We start from the raw sequence: 17444 nt of genomic DNA, 5'->3' as shown, positions 1-17444 counted from the left end.
AATAAAGTTGAAATCTATATATTTTTTTTCTATTTTCAAAAATAAAGTTTAAATTTATAAAAATAAAATAACTATATAAATTTATAAAAAAAATAATGTACTATTTTAAATTATTTCAATAAATTTATTATATTTTCTAAAAGTTATAATGAATAAAAAATTTTCAAGTTGAAAAACAAGGGCGAACTTTCATCGAAACCCGTTTAACACCGCCAACCCAAACCCTACAACCCAAATCCTCTCCCAACCCTCGCGATCCCTCCCCCTCCAACCCTAGCGTTCTCGGTCTCCTCCGATCCCTCGCTTTGCAGACGGCTTTCTCCGACCTGCTGGAACCCTCGTCGCACACCGCCGTTGCTCTCCAACCCTCGTCCAACTCTCCTCGTAGCGGGGCCGTGTTCAAGTAGTTTGTCACCAACTCCAAAGTTTTGTCGCCCGGCGCACGCCTGTACAGTTTGACCCTCATCGAAACAGTTCGTCGTTGATCTCATCTCAGATCCATCTTAAAGAATTCGGATGTATCAAGATCTGGTAAAATTCTGATCTAATCTATTACATCTCAAATCCATAATTTTCATTCAAAGCAGCTTGTGGATGATAGTGATCATATTTCTTTTCTGTTGAAATTCTGTCATAGAGATTAATTTATCGATGACAAACGGTTGCATGGATGCTATTCTCTCCATTCGCTTTGTTTTCTCGATTTCATTTCTGTCATTTTTTATTAGTTAGGTACTGCAGTGGCATTCAGTTCCAGATCCAGTCTGCAACAATATCACTTATTGACCAACATAATTAGGAGCCTGTTTATCCTCTTCTGTTAGGAAAAACTAGTTTAGTTGGGAACTAGTTTAGTAGGGAAGTATAGAAAGAGGGTGTTTAAGTTTCATAGGAACAACTAGTTTAATAGGGAACTAGTGTTGGGTTTACTTTCATTTGAATCCTTTCATTTTCTGTTCTTCAGGGCTACTCCTTAAGTTTCATAGTTGATACAAAACATTCTATAGCTAGAGAGTGCTAAAGGGGAAAACATTATCTACAAACATATCAAAACTAATGGGAACTAGGAAAATGGAAAAAAGCCATATAGTAACTATGAACAACAGCCTGTATTGGATTTCATGGAGCACCACTTTGATCACCAAACAACCAAGCAACTTTAGAAATGACTACTGGTGGATTGATTCTTCAGGTGTCTCACTACAAGAAATCACAGCATTCAAATTCATCAACATCCCGACAACTACTGGACTCATTTTAGAAGGTCAACATTCCAGTATTAATGGGAAAATGGAGTATTTGTTTTTTCAGAGATGCCACAAAAAACATCCCCATTCTTGAGCTGTGTTGTTTGGTCTGAACAGAATCAATATCTATGCTGAATAAGTGATTCCCAAGCAGAAGAACAACAATTTTGGTAATGGAATTTATTTCATTTAACACACCAACATTGGTCAGTATGGCAGCAGGAAACTCATATACAGAGACACATCCAGATTCTATGTTGCTTAGCCTTCTCATTCAGGCAACTAATAGCAGCTACAGAAGTATGCCCGTTCTGTGTAAATAAGTCCCTTGTGAAGTTTACCACAGTAAGCTCCACAATTACCTACAAGATGATCATGAAATGTGACTTATTAGTATCTGTTCACTCATTCCATGTAGTATCAATATCTGGTCACATAGTAAGGAATTATACACTTCAAGAGTGAATTACTACTAATCATACACACCAACATCAATCTGCAGCATGTATCCATTAAGATCAATACATTGCACATGAACTACTGTTGGAAATATTACCATCTTAGCCGATCCAAATTGTAGACAATCATGAGGTATAGGAATCATTGCTAAAGTCTGTATATCAAAGAAGAGAAGAAGAAAATTGGTTATCTTATGATGTAATGGTACATATTATAATAATCTGGTAAGTTTTTTTCTTAATAAAAATTTGAGTTATCTCTAGAAGAACAAATCTGTACGCCAGTTGCTTGTTCAACTCAGCCAATACCTACAATGAATAAGAAATACATCTGTTAAGTAACTTTGCTACTTGCCAAGTTCCAGCCCATCCAACTCTAAGTTCATATTACAGTGTTTAAGATAGTGACATAGATTCCATGGTTACAAATTGTGATAAAATGGTAGAATTTTATTTACTATAATGCAAACTAGTCAGAATTCATTGTGTAACTTAATGATTTGCTAGTTTAGTTATGAACAAGCAATAGGTCAGAGACAGGATGTTTGGCTCTAAGCCTGATCCTCTCATCTTCCTGAAAACACAAGAAAGAAAAAAAGTCTCTTGAAACATTAAATTTCTAAAGCTTTAACAAATTCAGAAATAAATGTAGAATTAGACCGTGTCCATCAACCGTTGATGAGTTTGGAATTAAGTACCTTTTCATTTTTATTAGGAAAAAATTATTTGGTAAAGAGAACATTGATGAAGATATGTTTGGACCTCATTTTTATTAGGAAAAAATTATTTGGTAAAGAGAACAAAGGACAACCCAATGCACAAAGCTCCTGCCAATGCAGTCTCTGTTAAAAGAATATGAAAAAAATAGATGGATGTATTGGAAGGCTAATCAACCACAACTTATTGATAAAGTATAATAGTAGATGGATGTAGGAATAAAAAATTTTATAAAGTATAATAGTTTAGGAAAAAAAATTTTAGTGAGAGGGGAAGTCAATTTCTAATGGGAGGTGGCTAGCAAGGGAGGTCACCATTCATGCCTTGCGACTAAATACACAAACTAGAGATAGAGAGAAATAGAGGGAGAGAGAGCGAGTGAGAGATTGTTTTAAGAAGGAAACTTTAATGATTTTCTATGATACCATTTGGGATACTCCCCTCTTGAATAGTGTTCCTTTACAATGTGTTCAATTTGGTCGCAATATTTTTGCTAACTAATTCTCCCTTTTTTTTACTAACTAATTTTTGTTGTTTTGTCATGTTGGTTCCTCTTTGATCTCTTATTCAATGTAGTCCAAGTACCTCCCATGTCAATTGCCAATTAAAAATTAGATCCCTCGGCTAATACATCAATGCAAATTTTCTTTGGCAAGCATTTTTAGTACCTTTTTTTGTCATAGCACACCATGCCCATAAATAGAGAATAGTAACATTATTTTGATCTTCAAACTTGATGAACATTAACAATATTAAAAAAGCAATTTTCATGCCCTTTGTTTTTCATTTACCATGAATATTCTTTGGGCATTTCTAATTCATCCACACTAAAATGCTATTTTGCTTGTGCAGTGGATCTCCAATTGCAATTAAATTATATATAATACTTTGCCACTTTCTAGGCCTCCAAAGACAGTTCTTCAGCAGAGGTTATCCTCATGCTACCACCCATGAGTTCATTGGAGGCTATGGTGCAAATTTGACAAGGAGCAAATTGCTCTCTCCCACCACCACAAGTGTTACATTATTAAGCATAAGTCAAAAGTAGATTAGGTTTCTACTCAAAGAGGAAATCGAAGAATGAGATTGACCACAAGGAGGTTGTTCTTGGTGGAGAGGGTAGAAGGTGTCAAAATGAAGGGGAAGGAAACATAACTCTATTGTTGTAGATAGTGACACGAACGAAGGGAGAATTGACTTTGAGGTCGTCATGCTACATCCCTAGCAAATGTAGGATTTCTAAACTATGGATGCCTTTGACGAAGCAAGTGGAGTATGGGGAACACAAATTTCACCTTGGTAGGAGAGAAGTGGAGACATGACACATTTGACTGTAGGTATAATAGAGAAAGGAAGTTTGGAGTTCAATAGTGTCCAATGCAAGTATAAGTGAAGTTAGATATGGCCTTCAAGCTTAGCATGACCAACGATTGCCCAAGTGCTTTTGTACGATCAACGTGGAGATAGGAATGACTTGCACAAAGAAAAGACAATGTGAAATTCTTTTCTTTACATTGAGCTGATTGATAAAATAGAGTACTCATGTGGATACACAACATTTGTCACATAGCGAAAGCAATCGAAGTTCCATGGGAATTAAAAAAGTAAGGTCTAGCATTAAGTTGATTTTAATTAGATTTTAGATTTTGATACCTTAAAATATTTAGAAAACAAAAAATATTTATTAAGACACTTCTAAAAATGCTATCTAAATTAGATGCTTATTCTATTCATATAAAGTTCTACACCTAAAAATACATTTCACACAAGTATATTCTTAAATCTCGATATTTTCACCACAACATGCTTCATGCTTATCCTATGGGTGCTTTAGTCAAACTTTGCATTACGCAATGATCTATAGTAAATATTAGAACGAGAAGTTTAAAATGAGGTCTTTAGTTCAAACCAACTCACTTAAACTTATTATCAAATAAAAAATGCACAATTAAATCCAATCACAATGGAGGAACCAACATTCTCTAACATTAAAGTTATGACTTTTAACTTTAGCCTCTCTCTATCATGAGAAAAAATGTCCATCCCTTCTTTAGCATCAAGTTAATCCAATCATTCACTTGTAATAATAAATTAATTTTATAATATAAGTAGAAGTAGTTGAAAGAATTAATAGCATAGTTCATTTTCTTTCTTGTTTGTTGAATATATTTCTTCTACACCATTATTTTCTTCTGTGCATCTACTATCTTCTATTTGCTTGATAGCTTTACTGTTTTCAAATAAACATAAAACAAGGAGGTTTGTTAATGTGATATGAAGATGATGACTAACTTTGATCCATGTCTATGTGGTGCGATTAGTTCCTTAAAGCAAATACATGTTGGTTCATTCTTACACTTGCTTTTGTAGGATAGACTGTTCTTTACTAAATGTTTGCCCATATTCAAGATGCAAATTATTGCAAGCATAAAAGAGATCTTTAGCATATGTTCATTAGATAAATTCTATGATTTTTTTCTTTCTTTTACCATTTGATGTTAAAAGTACAAATTCTTTTTGTGTTGCAACCATCATTAATTAGTTTTTCTATTTTGTGATAAATCATGAATATATTATCTACATCATGAGATTGAATAAGACAAAACCAAACAGAAATAGTTTATTGTTTGAGATGTAGTTAATTGTTTGAACTGTGAACTAGCTTGAAACTAAAATAATTATCTAAAATTTATGGCTTAAATTAGATGGTGTGGGAAGAGAGATCCATTATTAATATAATATAATAAATAAAAGTTGCATTGTATTTTTCCTTTGGTTATTTTTAAAATTTTTCATTAGTCATAGAAATGAGGATATTAAGGTGTATGCGAGGACATATGATGATGAAGAGGATAAGATTCTAGAGAAAGTCGGGGTTGTGTGAGGGATTTGGAAAGACACATTTAAGATGATATGAATATGTGCTTAAGCGACCAAAAATGCCCCAGTTAGTCGATGTGAGACTGTGAAAATATATACATTAATTGAGGAAGAGGGAGAACAAATAAGATTTGGTTAGTAATGATGAAAGATGATAAAATTCATTTAAATATAGATGATGATATAGTATGAGATCGAACCCAATGACGTAGGAGGAGGATCCACATAGCTAACCCTACTTAGTGGGATAAATGATTGATTGTTGTTGTTATAGTTTTATTTTCATTTCTTCCTCCTTTGCCATCATGTCATGTCATGTCATGTCATGACATGTATCTCTTGTTAACAATATTTAGATATTATAATTTAATATAAATATAATATAATAAAACATTAAAGTATTTGCTTCATGCCATCCCATCCCATCGCATCCCCATGATCTTCTTTGAATTACATTCATTCATCATATAATAAATATTCAATATCATCATCCCAAAACCAAAGGGAAATTAGAAGGGTATCATAAAGGAAAAAGAGTTGGACTAAAATTTCCCTTATACATTCCCTATATTCCTACCTTTGGCTCTCCCTTCTTGGTCTTACAGATTGCACTTTATATGGTTTTATAATATTACCAGGCTCTTCTTCTCCTATTCCTCTCTTTGTTTTTTTTTGTTTGTAGTGATTTTACTTTGCCCCTTACTAGTTTGGTTTGGGAATCTGTTAGAACAAACCCTAGCACCTTCTCCTATTTCTTCTTCTTCCACCTTCCCCTATTTCTTCTTCTTCCTCTTTCTCTTGCTCTTACTCTACCTCTTGGAACCCAAAAATTCCATGAACTATCTTTCCTTTTTCAGGGAGGGGCTCTGAGCTCATGTGTTCTCATGGTCATGAGGCTTAAACCTGAATTTTTCCTCGCCCTCTGCATTTCTTGTTTCCCCATGGACACATCTTTTTTTAGACCTCTCTCTATACTGTTTTCTTTTTTAGACCTCTCTCTATACTGCCATCAAATGATGGATTTTTATTCTTTTTCTGGAGCTTTATTTCACAAAAGGGGTTCTAGGTACGAAAGAGGTGCATAACACAATACAGATTCTTCTTTTCTTGCCATCAGCTAGCTCATCAAATTATTATTTTTTCTTGTTTGCTTTAAACTTTAGGGATCAAAACATTTACTTTGTCATTCCTACAAATGAAGGAAACAACTAGGGGAAGAAAGAGAGGCAAGGAAATGCTACAGGAAAAAATTGTAAAATATTTTTCATCTGATTCTTTCCTTTAACCAAAGGAAACATGGGAAAAAAATTAAAACTATATTTGTCAAATGTAAAAAAAATGAAAACATAAATCAAATATAGTTTGAAAAGAATTTTTAAAAAATATTTTTCAAGCTGAAATGAGATTTCCACTTAAATCAGATGGATGCAATATAATGGAAAACTGAGAAGATTTTTTTAGTTATTTCCTTCCCTCAAACTTTTTAAGTCAAAGGAAACCGAGGAAAATTGTCATTGTAGAAATCTTTTTGCCACCTTATTTCTTTCTTTGTTTCATTCTCTCATTGGAAACACACAGTTAAGATTATTCATATTTGGTTATTTTCTATTTGCCTTCTTACTTATTTAAACTATTTAGTTTCTACTGACCATCACCCTTTCACTTTAAACTGAACCATTCTTGATTTCTATTAAACATACATCTTTTACTTGTAAGCTTTTGAATGTCTTCCTGCTACAATCGTCAAGTAACTGCTTAATTTGTTTATATTTCAGTATAGTCGTCACCTTTCCTGAAGAAAGGAATTTTCATACTTGCTGAAGTTAATGAATGGTATCACATCTTGTTGGGTGTGATATAGCATCAACTTCCAGCGGCTATTTTGTTTGGCTGTGTTTCACCACCTGATAAGCTTGCTTTTTTATGTTGATGTCTTGGCAACAAAGTAGATTGTCAATAAGATTATTGAGAGTGGGTTTTGTCCTATTTATTCAATGAGTGAGTGCTACCATCTTCCTTCACATCGATTGATTTTTCTGTAAAATAGGAAATTGACTCCACTGGCTGCTATTCAAGTAAATATTGGATCAGTTGAATACACTGAGCTCACCTTGTCATATGTTTTGCTACCATGTGCCTAGGTTCAACTAGATTACTCGTTGACAAATCTAATCGAGACAGCACTCAGAAGTGGTTCTGTCGTGCATTTTGCATATCAGAAATAGTCATGAATGCAGTTTGCCAAAATTAGTGAGGAGGAATGCAGCGGTACTCTGTTACTGGTGGTGGCAGTGGAGTTAGTAGCAATGCCATTGGTGGGGCATCTTCAAGAGATAATACCAGGGTAGAATCTTCTTATTCAGCATCCAGCTTCTCAAACTCGAGGTGATATACCTACCTTTTATGTTCCTCAGTCAGGCCTTCTCTTGTAAACAAAAAAGCTACTCTTCATCCTTGCTGATAGGCTATATATGTAAAGAACTTTTGTTTGTTTTGTTTTTCTTTTTAGCTTATAAGTTGTATTCCTAAGGCAGTGACTTATACAGCATGATTTTGTAGTTGTCAGCAGGCAATTATCTTGTTGACCGACATTTGCATACATCTATTCTAAAACAACCATACTTGAGTTATCTGATAAACAACACAAAAATGGGGAAAAGAGAGGATTATTCAATCTTTTACTTTCATCTTCTAATTAGAATCTTGTACCTACAATCACATTGTAGTGCTACTTATAATGGATGTTTCCTTGTTGGACAAAGGCTTGAATGATGTGTGCAGGCATCTAGATAACAAAGCAAGTGTTATTGCTTGCAATAAATTATGCATACTGAGAATCAGTTAACTCCATTGTGAATATATATATATATATATATATATATATATATATATATATATATATAAAGAACAAAACTTAACATATTTTACATTGTAACCAAGTAAACAACATGACATAAAATTCAATATTGATGACAATCAATTTAAATTACAAGAAAATTTATATAGTTTATGATTAATGTCATGCTATAATATCAAAGTATGGATAATATAACTAATATTAGATGATGCACCAACAAAAGAAATAGGGATTTTCTTACACACACTCGCTTGAACTGCCTAAGTGGATTGCCTTCATCATTTTTAAAAGGGCCTCCTAACAAGGGCTGGTAGCCACTAGGCAAATTGCCCCTTGATGAAACTACTTAGGCCTTAAGCTGCTTTTTAAAACTATATATATATATGTATGCATTGTGCTTGAACTTGTTGAATCTGATGCATGAGATTATACAAGATACATTCATTGACTTGGTAATATCTATTATCTCATCCGCTCAATTTCTGTTGTCATATCTACTAGTTCATTCTGATTGCTAGTCATTCATTTAATTATTGAAGCTGAGCTTTACATTTCAACTGCATATTATCTGCTCTCAGCCATGCTTAATGTTCTGTCTTGTGATTGCTTCTCCAGGCGACAGTCCCAACTTGCACCGTATAAGCTGAAATGTGATAGAGAATCTCTTAATGGCCGGTAAAGCACTCAAGTTATAATATCTTCTGTGATGATGTGATCCAATTTTTGGTTTTGGTTTTGTTGTAACTGTTGAAACTAATGAAGTTGCAACTTTTTCATATGCTTTATTACCATTTTATCATTACATATTTATCTCTTCGCTTGATAGTAAGTTTTAATTGTTTTGTCACTCAAGTTGCTCTGCAAACTATGAGAACAGCTAACAACATTCAATGGCTTCCCTAGGGAATTTGATATCTGAGTTAGACCTCAGCTGTGTTCATATTTTACGCAAATTGTCATATGAGTTATATCTTAGCTGTGTTCATATTTTGTTATAGTTCATATAGCACTCATGTCACATCCTTACATTTTATCATGCTGTTTTAGACTTGGTCCTCCTGACTTCTATCCTCAAACCACAAACTGTCCTGAAGAAACATTAACTAGAGAATATCTGCAGTCTGGATACAAAGAGACAGTAGAAGGAATTGAGGTGTGTTTCTGTTAATATCCTTGCTATTGTTTCAATAATAATTTCTTCTTTTGTTTTAATGTTTACTTTATGGAGATTATTGTTCTTTTCCAACATATGCAATTTCATTATTTTTTTTATGAACTCATGCTGTTATATTTGATACCATTTTTCTGATTGACTTTTATCATAGTGCTACTTTCAAGTATGTGATCAAAGGAAATCATTTCGTCCCTTTTTTTCTTGTTTTGCTATTACTTTATGCACTTACTGTGGGGGAGAAACAACTAGGGAAAGAGATCATAGGGAAAAAATCATATAGAAAGGACTGAAAAATTGGTTTCTTTATAGAGAAGGAAATATTTCTATTTTTTTCCATTTGACTAAATTTGTTGATTTGGGAATAAAGGAAAACTTAAGTTTTGACATTTTATTTGTTGAAAATATAAAAACAATAAAGTAAAAAATAGATTTGATAATAAAACATAATTTGAAGTTTATTAAGGAAGTATTTGAGTTTCATTACGTGTGATATGGGAAAGTGTTTTTTGCCCAAATTTGGCTGAAGCAGTATAGCAGAAAGTTGAGGAAAATCTTTTGCTTTTTTCTTTTCCACTTTTTCGTCCAAGGAAATTTAGGGGGAATATTTTTTTGCTTTTACTTCTCAATTTCCACCAAAGGAAATAGAGGGAAAGTGCTATTGGGAAATTATTTTATGACCTTGTTTTTGTTTGCATTTCTTTCCTTCATAGGAAACACTAAGGTTTAAAATTTTGAGCTGTACCAGAGTTTCGGTATGTGATCGGAACAATTAGTTTCGGTATAGTATTGCGTTGTGTTGATACTTTTTAAAATATAAAAAATATTAATTAAACATTTGATCATTATAGATGCTTATTATTAAGTTAAATTTAAGATGTTGAATGTTAAGTTTTAAATTTTGATATTATCTCATGAAATGTTTGATTCTTATTGAGTAAAAGTCGATTAAATTAATTAAATCTAATTTATATATAAAATGATTTAGTTTATTAGATGTTTAAATCTCTTATTAGTAGTAATAAGAGGTTTTGTATTTTCTCTATTTACCTTTAAGAGGTATTTTTTTCTCTTTATTTATTTTAATTGAGGAAAAAAATAATGAATGAAAGAGGGAAAAAATTAATAAGAAAAAAAAATTAAGCATGAAAAATTTAATAGGGAAAAAGAAATAATAGTTTTAAAAAATAAAAAAACCAATCTCTAATAAAAAAAATAAAAAAAACTAGGAAAAAACAAATCGTGGTTGCTGTCGCTAGTGCCGCGACCTTGTGGAGGCCGTTGTGAGGTTGCGACACTCTCCGTGTCCCTACGGAGGCTAGGGTTGTGTATCCCTTTGCGCCCCTGCGGAGGCTGCCATAGGGCTGTGGTACCCACTGCCATTGTGAGGCCGTCATGGTGCTATTACAGTGTTGGTCGACAGGTGGAACAATAAATTCTGTACCGACCGACATGACATGAGATTTAATTCCATCGGTAACACTATTGAAGTTTGCTTAGTTCAGGATGAAGGTCCAGTAAAAACAAATGACTTACATATCTCAGTTTTTATATTATTTGTGTTCGATAGACTTGTACTCTCATTAATTTATGTCTCATATCATTTTTTTGTTATTACTCAGACATTTGTACAGTTTTGATTTTGTGAAAAAAGGAATGTTGAAGGGCATATTTAATTCCTTTTTGATGAAAATTTTGAGTGCGATGCATGCTGCTACAACAATCTTCAAAATGGTCTTGGCAGCTTGGCAAAGTGTAAATCCTTGAGTCCTATATAAAAGAGAGAAATGTTATAAAGTTGTATTTGATTTATTGATAATATAATTTTTTTTTTGATATTTTATTTTGTATGCCTATTAGATATAGATGTATGATTTTTAAATTTTTGTATATGTTTTATGGTGTTATTCAATAAATGTTAATTATTTTAATATTTCATATATTTTTTTCACCGATGCCAATAGTGTGCCAACTATAGTGCAAACAAGACTTAATTTTGAGGTGTTAGCATATAACTTGTATGTGTAGACGAATATATTTCTTTTGCAAGTGATAAACTCTTTCAATATTAAATATATGCATGTTGCTAACAAATATTAGTTACTCTATTATTATATTGTGCGTCACATTGTATCATTAGCATATATATATTTTTTTCTATGAGAAATTATCAATTGGATGTATTCATTGATATAATTTGTTAGAAATAAGCTAATCATTTTTTTATCAATATAAATATTTTAATTATTTTTTTAACACTAATTGCATATGCTATACTACATTATGCCATCAGAGCATATGCACTATGTTATAGGTAAACTATTTGCCACCTAGAAACACCTTTTTTCTTTAGTTACACAACTTACATGGAAGCTAAATCACAAAGTCACAACCTCTTAAATTATCTATCCAACTAAAACAAGAATATAATCAAAAGGCATATTCCTTAATGATTAATCATTGAGATCAAATTGAATATACGGGTAACAATTGTGGTTTGTCTCTCCAAGCTGTTGTGTAGATTATCAGTATCACTGATACCAATACTGCAAACCATAGTGCTAACTACTAAACTAGGATTTTAATGTATTGGCATGTAACTTGTATGTGTAGACTTAAATATTTCTTTCGCAAGCAATTAACTTTCAATATTAATTATATGCACGTTGTTAATATCATTAATTCTATATTATTATATTGTGTTTCACATTGTATGATTAGCATATATATAAATATATCTATTTATATATATATTTTATATGAAATCATCAATTACATAGATTGATTAATATAATTTGTTAGGTATGTTTTTAACACCAATTGTGTATGCCAGCATACTATATTATGACCTCCGAGCATATGCACTATGTTGTGGGTAAACCATTTGCCACCATAAAACACCTTCTAACTTTAGTTACAGAACTTACACGGAAGCTAAATCACAAAGTCACAACTTCTTAAATTATCTATCCAATTAAAACAAGAATATAATCACAAGGCATATACCTCAATCATTGTGATCAAAATGAATTTTATGAGTAACAACTGTTGCTTGTCTCTCCAAGCTGTTGTATGGATGACCAGTATTAGTATTACTGATATGATTTGTGATTATTGTCCTCGTCCTCTTTATTTTAAGTATGGTGAAGCTTTGAAAAAAGAATCAGATACAAGGTTGAGCCACCTTTGTATCTGTAGGGCCTTCTGTCGAACCTTTTCCTTGACTGAATTGGTTGGGTATTGATGGAATTTATTGAACTATGTAGTTTATACACTTTGAATGGCTAAGAAAATGACTTCAAAATGAGAAAAAAATTCAATCAATTAATTAATAGTTCTTGGTGGCTTTAAACATCCTACTTTAGCTATCTGTTATGTTTAGAATTTGAAAACCATCTTAGGCATCTTACTAACTTCTTTTGAGGTTCTAAAACAATCATATTTAGTTTTATTTTTATACTGATTCAGTAGGTTGTATGTAATAACCAATCCAATTGGTTTACCATTTCAAATTCAGTGGTAACCTACTTTTTCCTTTTAGAATACTGTAATGGGCTGTTCATACCCTTGTTGTTTATGGTATATATCAAGAAATCTGCATCCATACTATTCATTGATATCACTATAGGAATACGCCTTTCTTAGTTAAAAATACTAAAAAGCTTTTGTTTTAATAACAAGCTTCTACAAGAACATCTTGGCAGTTAATTCTGATTTATCCTTTCTACATTAAATGAATGCTGAGTTATCCAGAACTACATGCTAGAAATCTATTTCCACTTGGTCTTTTGTAATTATTTTTGCACTTTATCCCTATTTCTCTCAAGTTTTTTGATTTTCCTCTTTTCATTTTGCCTTCTATTTTTACTGAGCTAATATTTTCTCTCTCTTAATGTGTCAGGAAGCTCGAGAAATTGCATTATCTCAAGGTTTCAGCTTCTCAAAACCTGAGTCCATCTTAAAGTTGAAAGAGGTGAAACTTGAATTCTAATTTTAATTTTTTGCCAACTTTCTCAATGCTTTCAGTATTTAGGTGTGGTCAGATACTGTGGCCCTTGAGTTGTGAGTGGTCAGATTTTCCATTTTTCTGGAATGTTGCTTGCAAATTTAATTTTAATGATGAAATTAAATGTTTCCTAAGATTTTTAATCTTCTAGATTCTTGGGTTACTAAATTCTCAAAAACCAGTTACTATGAGACTTCTAGAGACCTTAGCTATTCTGCACTGGTTCTTAAAACTGGATTTTTATTAACAAGGTTTATTAAGACATTGAAACAATACCCTTTTTATATACTTGACCCTGAGTAAATATCACAACTCAAGAAATACAATATTTTAATTTAACTCCCCAAGTCCAAACATACTAAACTTGTAAATACCTAAAGTAGAACAATTACTAAAATAGAATTGTTTCTAAATTCAATTGCAATTCAAAATTCAAAATTATTTCTTTTGCATCATTCTACCACATTGAGGAGCACTTGACCCTAGATGAGGTGCCAACATCTTCCAATGTGCAAGAAATAGCAATAACATCTCCTAAATTGTATCCTTCAAGTATCATAATTGTTTCATTATTGTGAAATTAGTTCCCCTTGTTCCTCCTTTTGAGTTTTTCTTATTAATAAGAAATTGTTTGATTATAAGTTGAGGATGATTTATATGTTTTTATAGCAATCATGAGGCATGAAAGTGATAATGCAAACCATAGCCTAGACTTGACTCGGGCTTGGTCCGAATCGGACTTGGCCTGGACCCGTAACCGGGTCAACGAGCCAGTTACCCGTTGACTTGGTTCAACGGGCTGGTTGCCCATTGACTCAATTCAACGGGTCGGTTAGCCATTAATTCCGTTCAATGGGTCCCAACCCGTAACCGACCCGTCTAGAGACGGGCCAGTAATGGGTTGGGCCCCTGATTAATCGGTGAACCGGCGGTTCAACTGCCGATTTAGCTGTCGGTTTGAATCGACAGTCATTAATTTTTTTTATTTTTTTAAATTTTATTTAGATTTTTTAATTATAGTTTTTTATTTAATATATTTATAATATTTTGGTAACATTAATGGTGTGGTTCAATATTAATTAACCTATTCTACCTTTCTATTTAAATTAATTTTTTAACTTATGCGAAACTATTCTACCTTTCTATTTAAATTAATTTTTAAACTTATTTGCCTTGAATTTTTTGATGTGGAGCTATTCTACCTTTCTATTAAAGGTAATTTTACAATCTATTTGCCTTGAATTATTTGATGTGGGGACTATTCTACCTTATTAAATTTATTCATTTAATATTGAATGTATAAAAGCTATCAATAACTTGTATGATAAAACCTTTTTTATTTTAGATAGTAATTTGTTTAACAATAAAATTATATATATAGTAAAAACTATCATTGAACATATAAAATTAATTGAAAGATATAATTTATGTGATATATATATCTAGACTTACTCGTAACCGTGTCAATGGGCCGGTTCTGATGGTTTTTTATAAATTTATAATTTTTAAATATTTTTTAAAATAATAATAATAATAATAATCTTGAACTGTGAACCGAATCGTGAATTGACGGTTTCTGAACCATAAATTGTAACTGTCTTGGACGGTTAATGTTAAGGGTCGACGTTACATGAATCGTCGAACCGGCGGTTCCGAACTGTGGCCGGATCTACCATAGCCCCACAAAAATTCAACTTGTGAAAAAATTTATATACAAGGATGCAACAATGTTAATATACAATGATTAAGACTTAAATTTCTCCTAGTAAATTAGCATATCTTTCAATTGAAAAATTGAAATAGTAGTCAAATAAATTCATAATTAAATGAATAAGCATTAAAATTATTTTTCTTGCAATATGAACAAATAAATTCTACATGACTAAGTAGATGATGTATGAGATTGAATTTTAGTTTGTCATATCTTTAATAATCATCATTTATTGCAATCAATTTCCTTGTATCTATATGTATCTCTTTATTGTGCACTATAAAATTGTTAATTTGGTGGACATAAGTTCAACAAACTAACTCTCAATACTAACTAGCATTAGATAAATTACCATAGGACACATACAAAATAAAGACTTAATTGCTTTACTGAATTTGAAATGATGTCTTGCATTCTTAGTTCATGAAGATTATTTTGTTTAATTTATGTTTTTTAATTTATTTTTTAGGTTGTAACATGAATGAGTTATAATTTGTTATCTTGAGCTGTAGTTAGTATGTTCTCTAAAAGGATTAGGTTAACCAGAGAATCTTCTAAGCTTGTACCATCCAAAGGCTTATTTAAAGTGTTTTATGAGTGTTTTTCAAAATATCATTAGAGGGCTTTTTAAGAGTTAAGTTATTAGGTACTTAATAAAGAGTTAAATATCATCAGAGGGCTCTTTATTAGGTTATTAATAAAGAGTTAAGTTTATTGATCTGGGTGAAGTAGAGCTTCTAGATGTTGTCTTTAAATTTGAATCACTTTAGGATGATTCTCTCAGGTTTATAAATTTGTTATATTTTTTTAAGCGATATTTGTTCCATCTAAGGCTGATGTGTGATAGATTTGGATCCTATAATATAATAACAATCTTAAATACTTTGCCAAAATTCTCTACCGGCTCTAACAAGTTGGCTGGTTCCACTCCATGATTTATCAAACAAAATGATTTTTAATGTCATATTTTCAATCTACAAATGTTTACGGTTTGACTGTACATCAAAACTAAGAGTATTTTTTGCATGCAAGTGATTGGAATCTTCTAAACATAGAAGAATGTGACACAACACAATGTGATTGCAGGTGGTCGGATTGAATTTATATGTTTACGTAGAATAATATTTACTAAATCAATTGGATAGAATTTTCTAATTTCATGAATTTAAGCTCGTCCTCCATTTAGGAATAGTTGGGAAAGATTAAAGAAGTGCTATATGTCGATGTTAGTGGGTATGCTGAGTGTGTTAAAGAGAAGTAAGAGTGGAGGAGGAAGATGACAGTTTGAGATCTTGTAAGGCATCACAGACCATGAGTGAGGCCATCGCCCTCATCGTGGACAACGATCTAAGCCATTCCTGTCTCAGGGTCTTGTAGAAGTATCACAGTCTTGTGGATCTCACGCAAAAGTTCTTGCCTTATTGTTGAAGTCTCATGGAACTGGGGTGACATCCATCGCGGATTGTGTGCAAAATTGTTGCTATTTCAAGACCTCTCTGAAGCCTTGCGAGGTCTGTTGTCGTCATGATGTAGGCCAGTGGAATGAGAAGCTTTGCCCATGCTAATTGACACAAAATAAATTTTTAATCTATGGCTGCATTATTCACTCACTCTTGAAGTCTAAATCACTGATGTATTGAGTTGTACTGGGCGTTTTGTTTTCTCTTTTTATGTCAAACTAAGAGTAATGACAAGTAACATTACTTATAAAGAATATAATACAGTAATGTATGCGTGTAGAAAATTCAAAGGATGCTAATGATAAATTAACTCAAGGGTAAGTAAAAGGAATTATGGTTACTATGGTTTTTTTTTTTGGTTTGATGGATGACAGGTAAATTAAATAGGATATATCTACATTATAGTATTTTTAATGATAAGATATATTTAATACAATTTGTTTTGAGAAAAACTAATTAAAGGCAGGAGATTTAAATTATTCAACTAAATAAGCAAAAGTATATTTTAAAAGAAGAAATGTGGCTAGACTGAGATGATGCAAGTTGTCTTTGAAGTTGAAGTGGAAGTGATCAGGAAATTCAAATCTTGATCAACCTGTCAAAGGAGACCTGAAATTTTTGTAGCAAGTCTGATGGAGCCAGAGCTGGATCACCCTTTACTTATAGTTTGTAATAAACTTTGGACCAAATGCCAAATACCTGTAGTAGATTTTAAGGTCCAGATGCAATTGGCTATGACTAGATCCTCCACCTACCTAGTTATTTATTTATTTATATCTTTTAGACCTTTATTTATTTAGTCTTTTAGGTCCAGGTGGAACTGACCTTTATTTACTACAAGTGGTACCCACCCAGAGTTCAATTAAGGGATGGAAAAAAGGTACCTTCTTTCCCAAGCAGTTGCTTCCTCATCAACTGGGATAAGTCTGATGATGCA

At 32.1% G+C, this 17444-nt stretch overlaps 1 protein-coding gene across 1 annotated transcript in view; it reads left to right on the top strand.

The window, feature by feature from the left end:
* The first annotated feature begins 250 nt into the window (after positions 1–250).
* Positions 251–17444, top strand: part of LOC141830665 (mediator of RNA polymerase II transcription subunit 12) — a 47731-nt gene continuing 30537 nt past the window's right edge. Inside the window, exons 1-5 of the mRNA XM_074718079.1 lie at positions 251–531; positions 7444–7687; positions 8775–8834; positions 9207–9312; positions 13232–13303. Coding sequence (XP_074574180.1) covers positions 7563–7687; positions 8775–8834; positions 9207–9312; positions 13232–13303 — 363 coding nt within the window. The 5' untranslated portion in view covers positions 251–531; positions 7444–7562. The remainder of the gene's footprint in view (positions 532–7443; positions 7688–8774; positions 8835–9206; positions 9313–13231; positions 13304–17444) is intronic.

Source organism: Curcuma longa, chromosome 6, assembly GCF_044706935.1.
Source record: "Curcuma longa cultivar G26 ecotype Majalengka, Jawa Barat chromosome 6, ITB_CL_G26_1.1, whole genome shotgun sequence".
Taxonomy (NCBI): Eukaryota; Viridiplantae; Streptophyta; class Magnoliopsida; order Zingiberales; family Zingiberaceae; genus Curcuma; species Curcuma longa.
The sequence above is the reverse complement of the archived record's forward strand: the minus strand, read 5'-3'. Positions and strand labels throughout refer to the sequence as shown.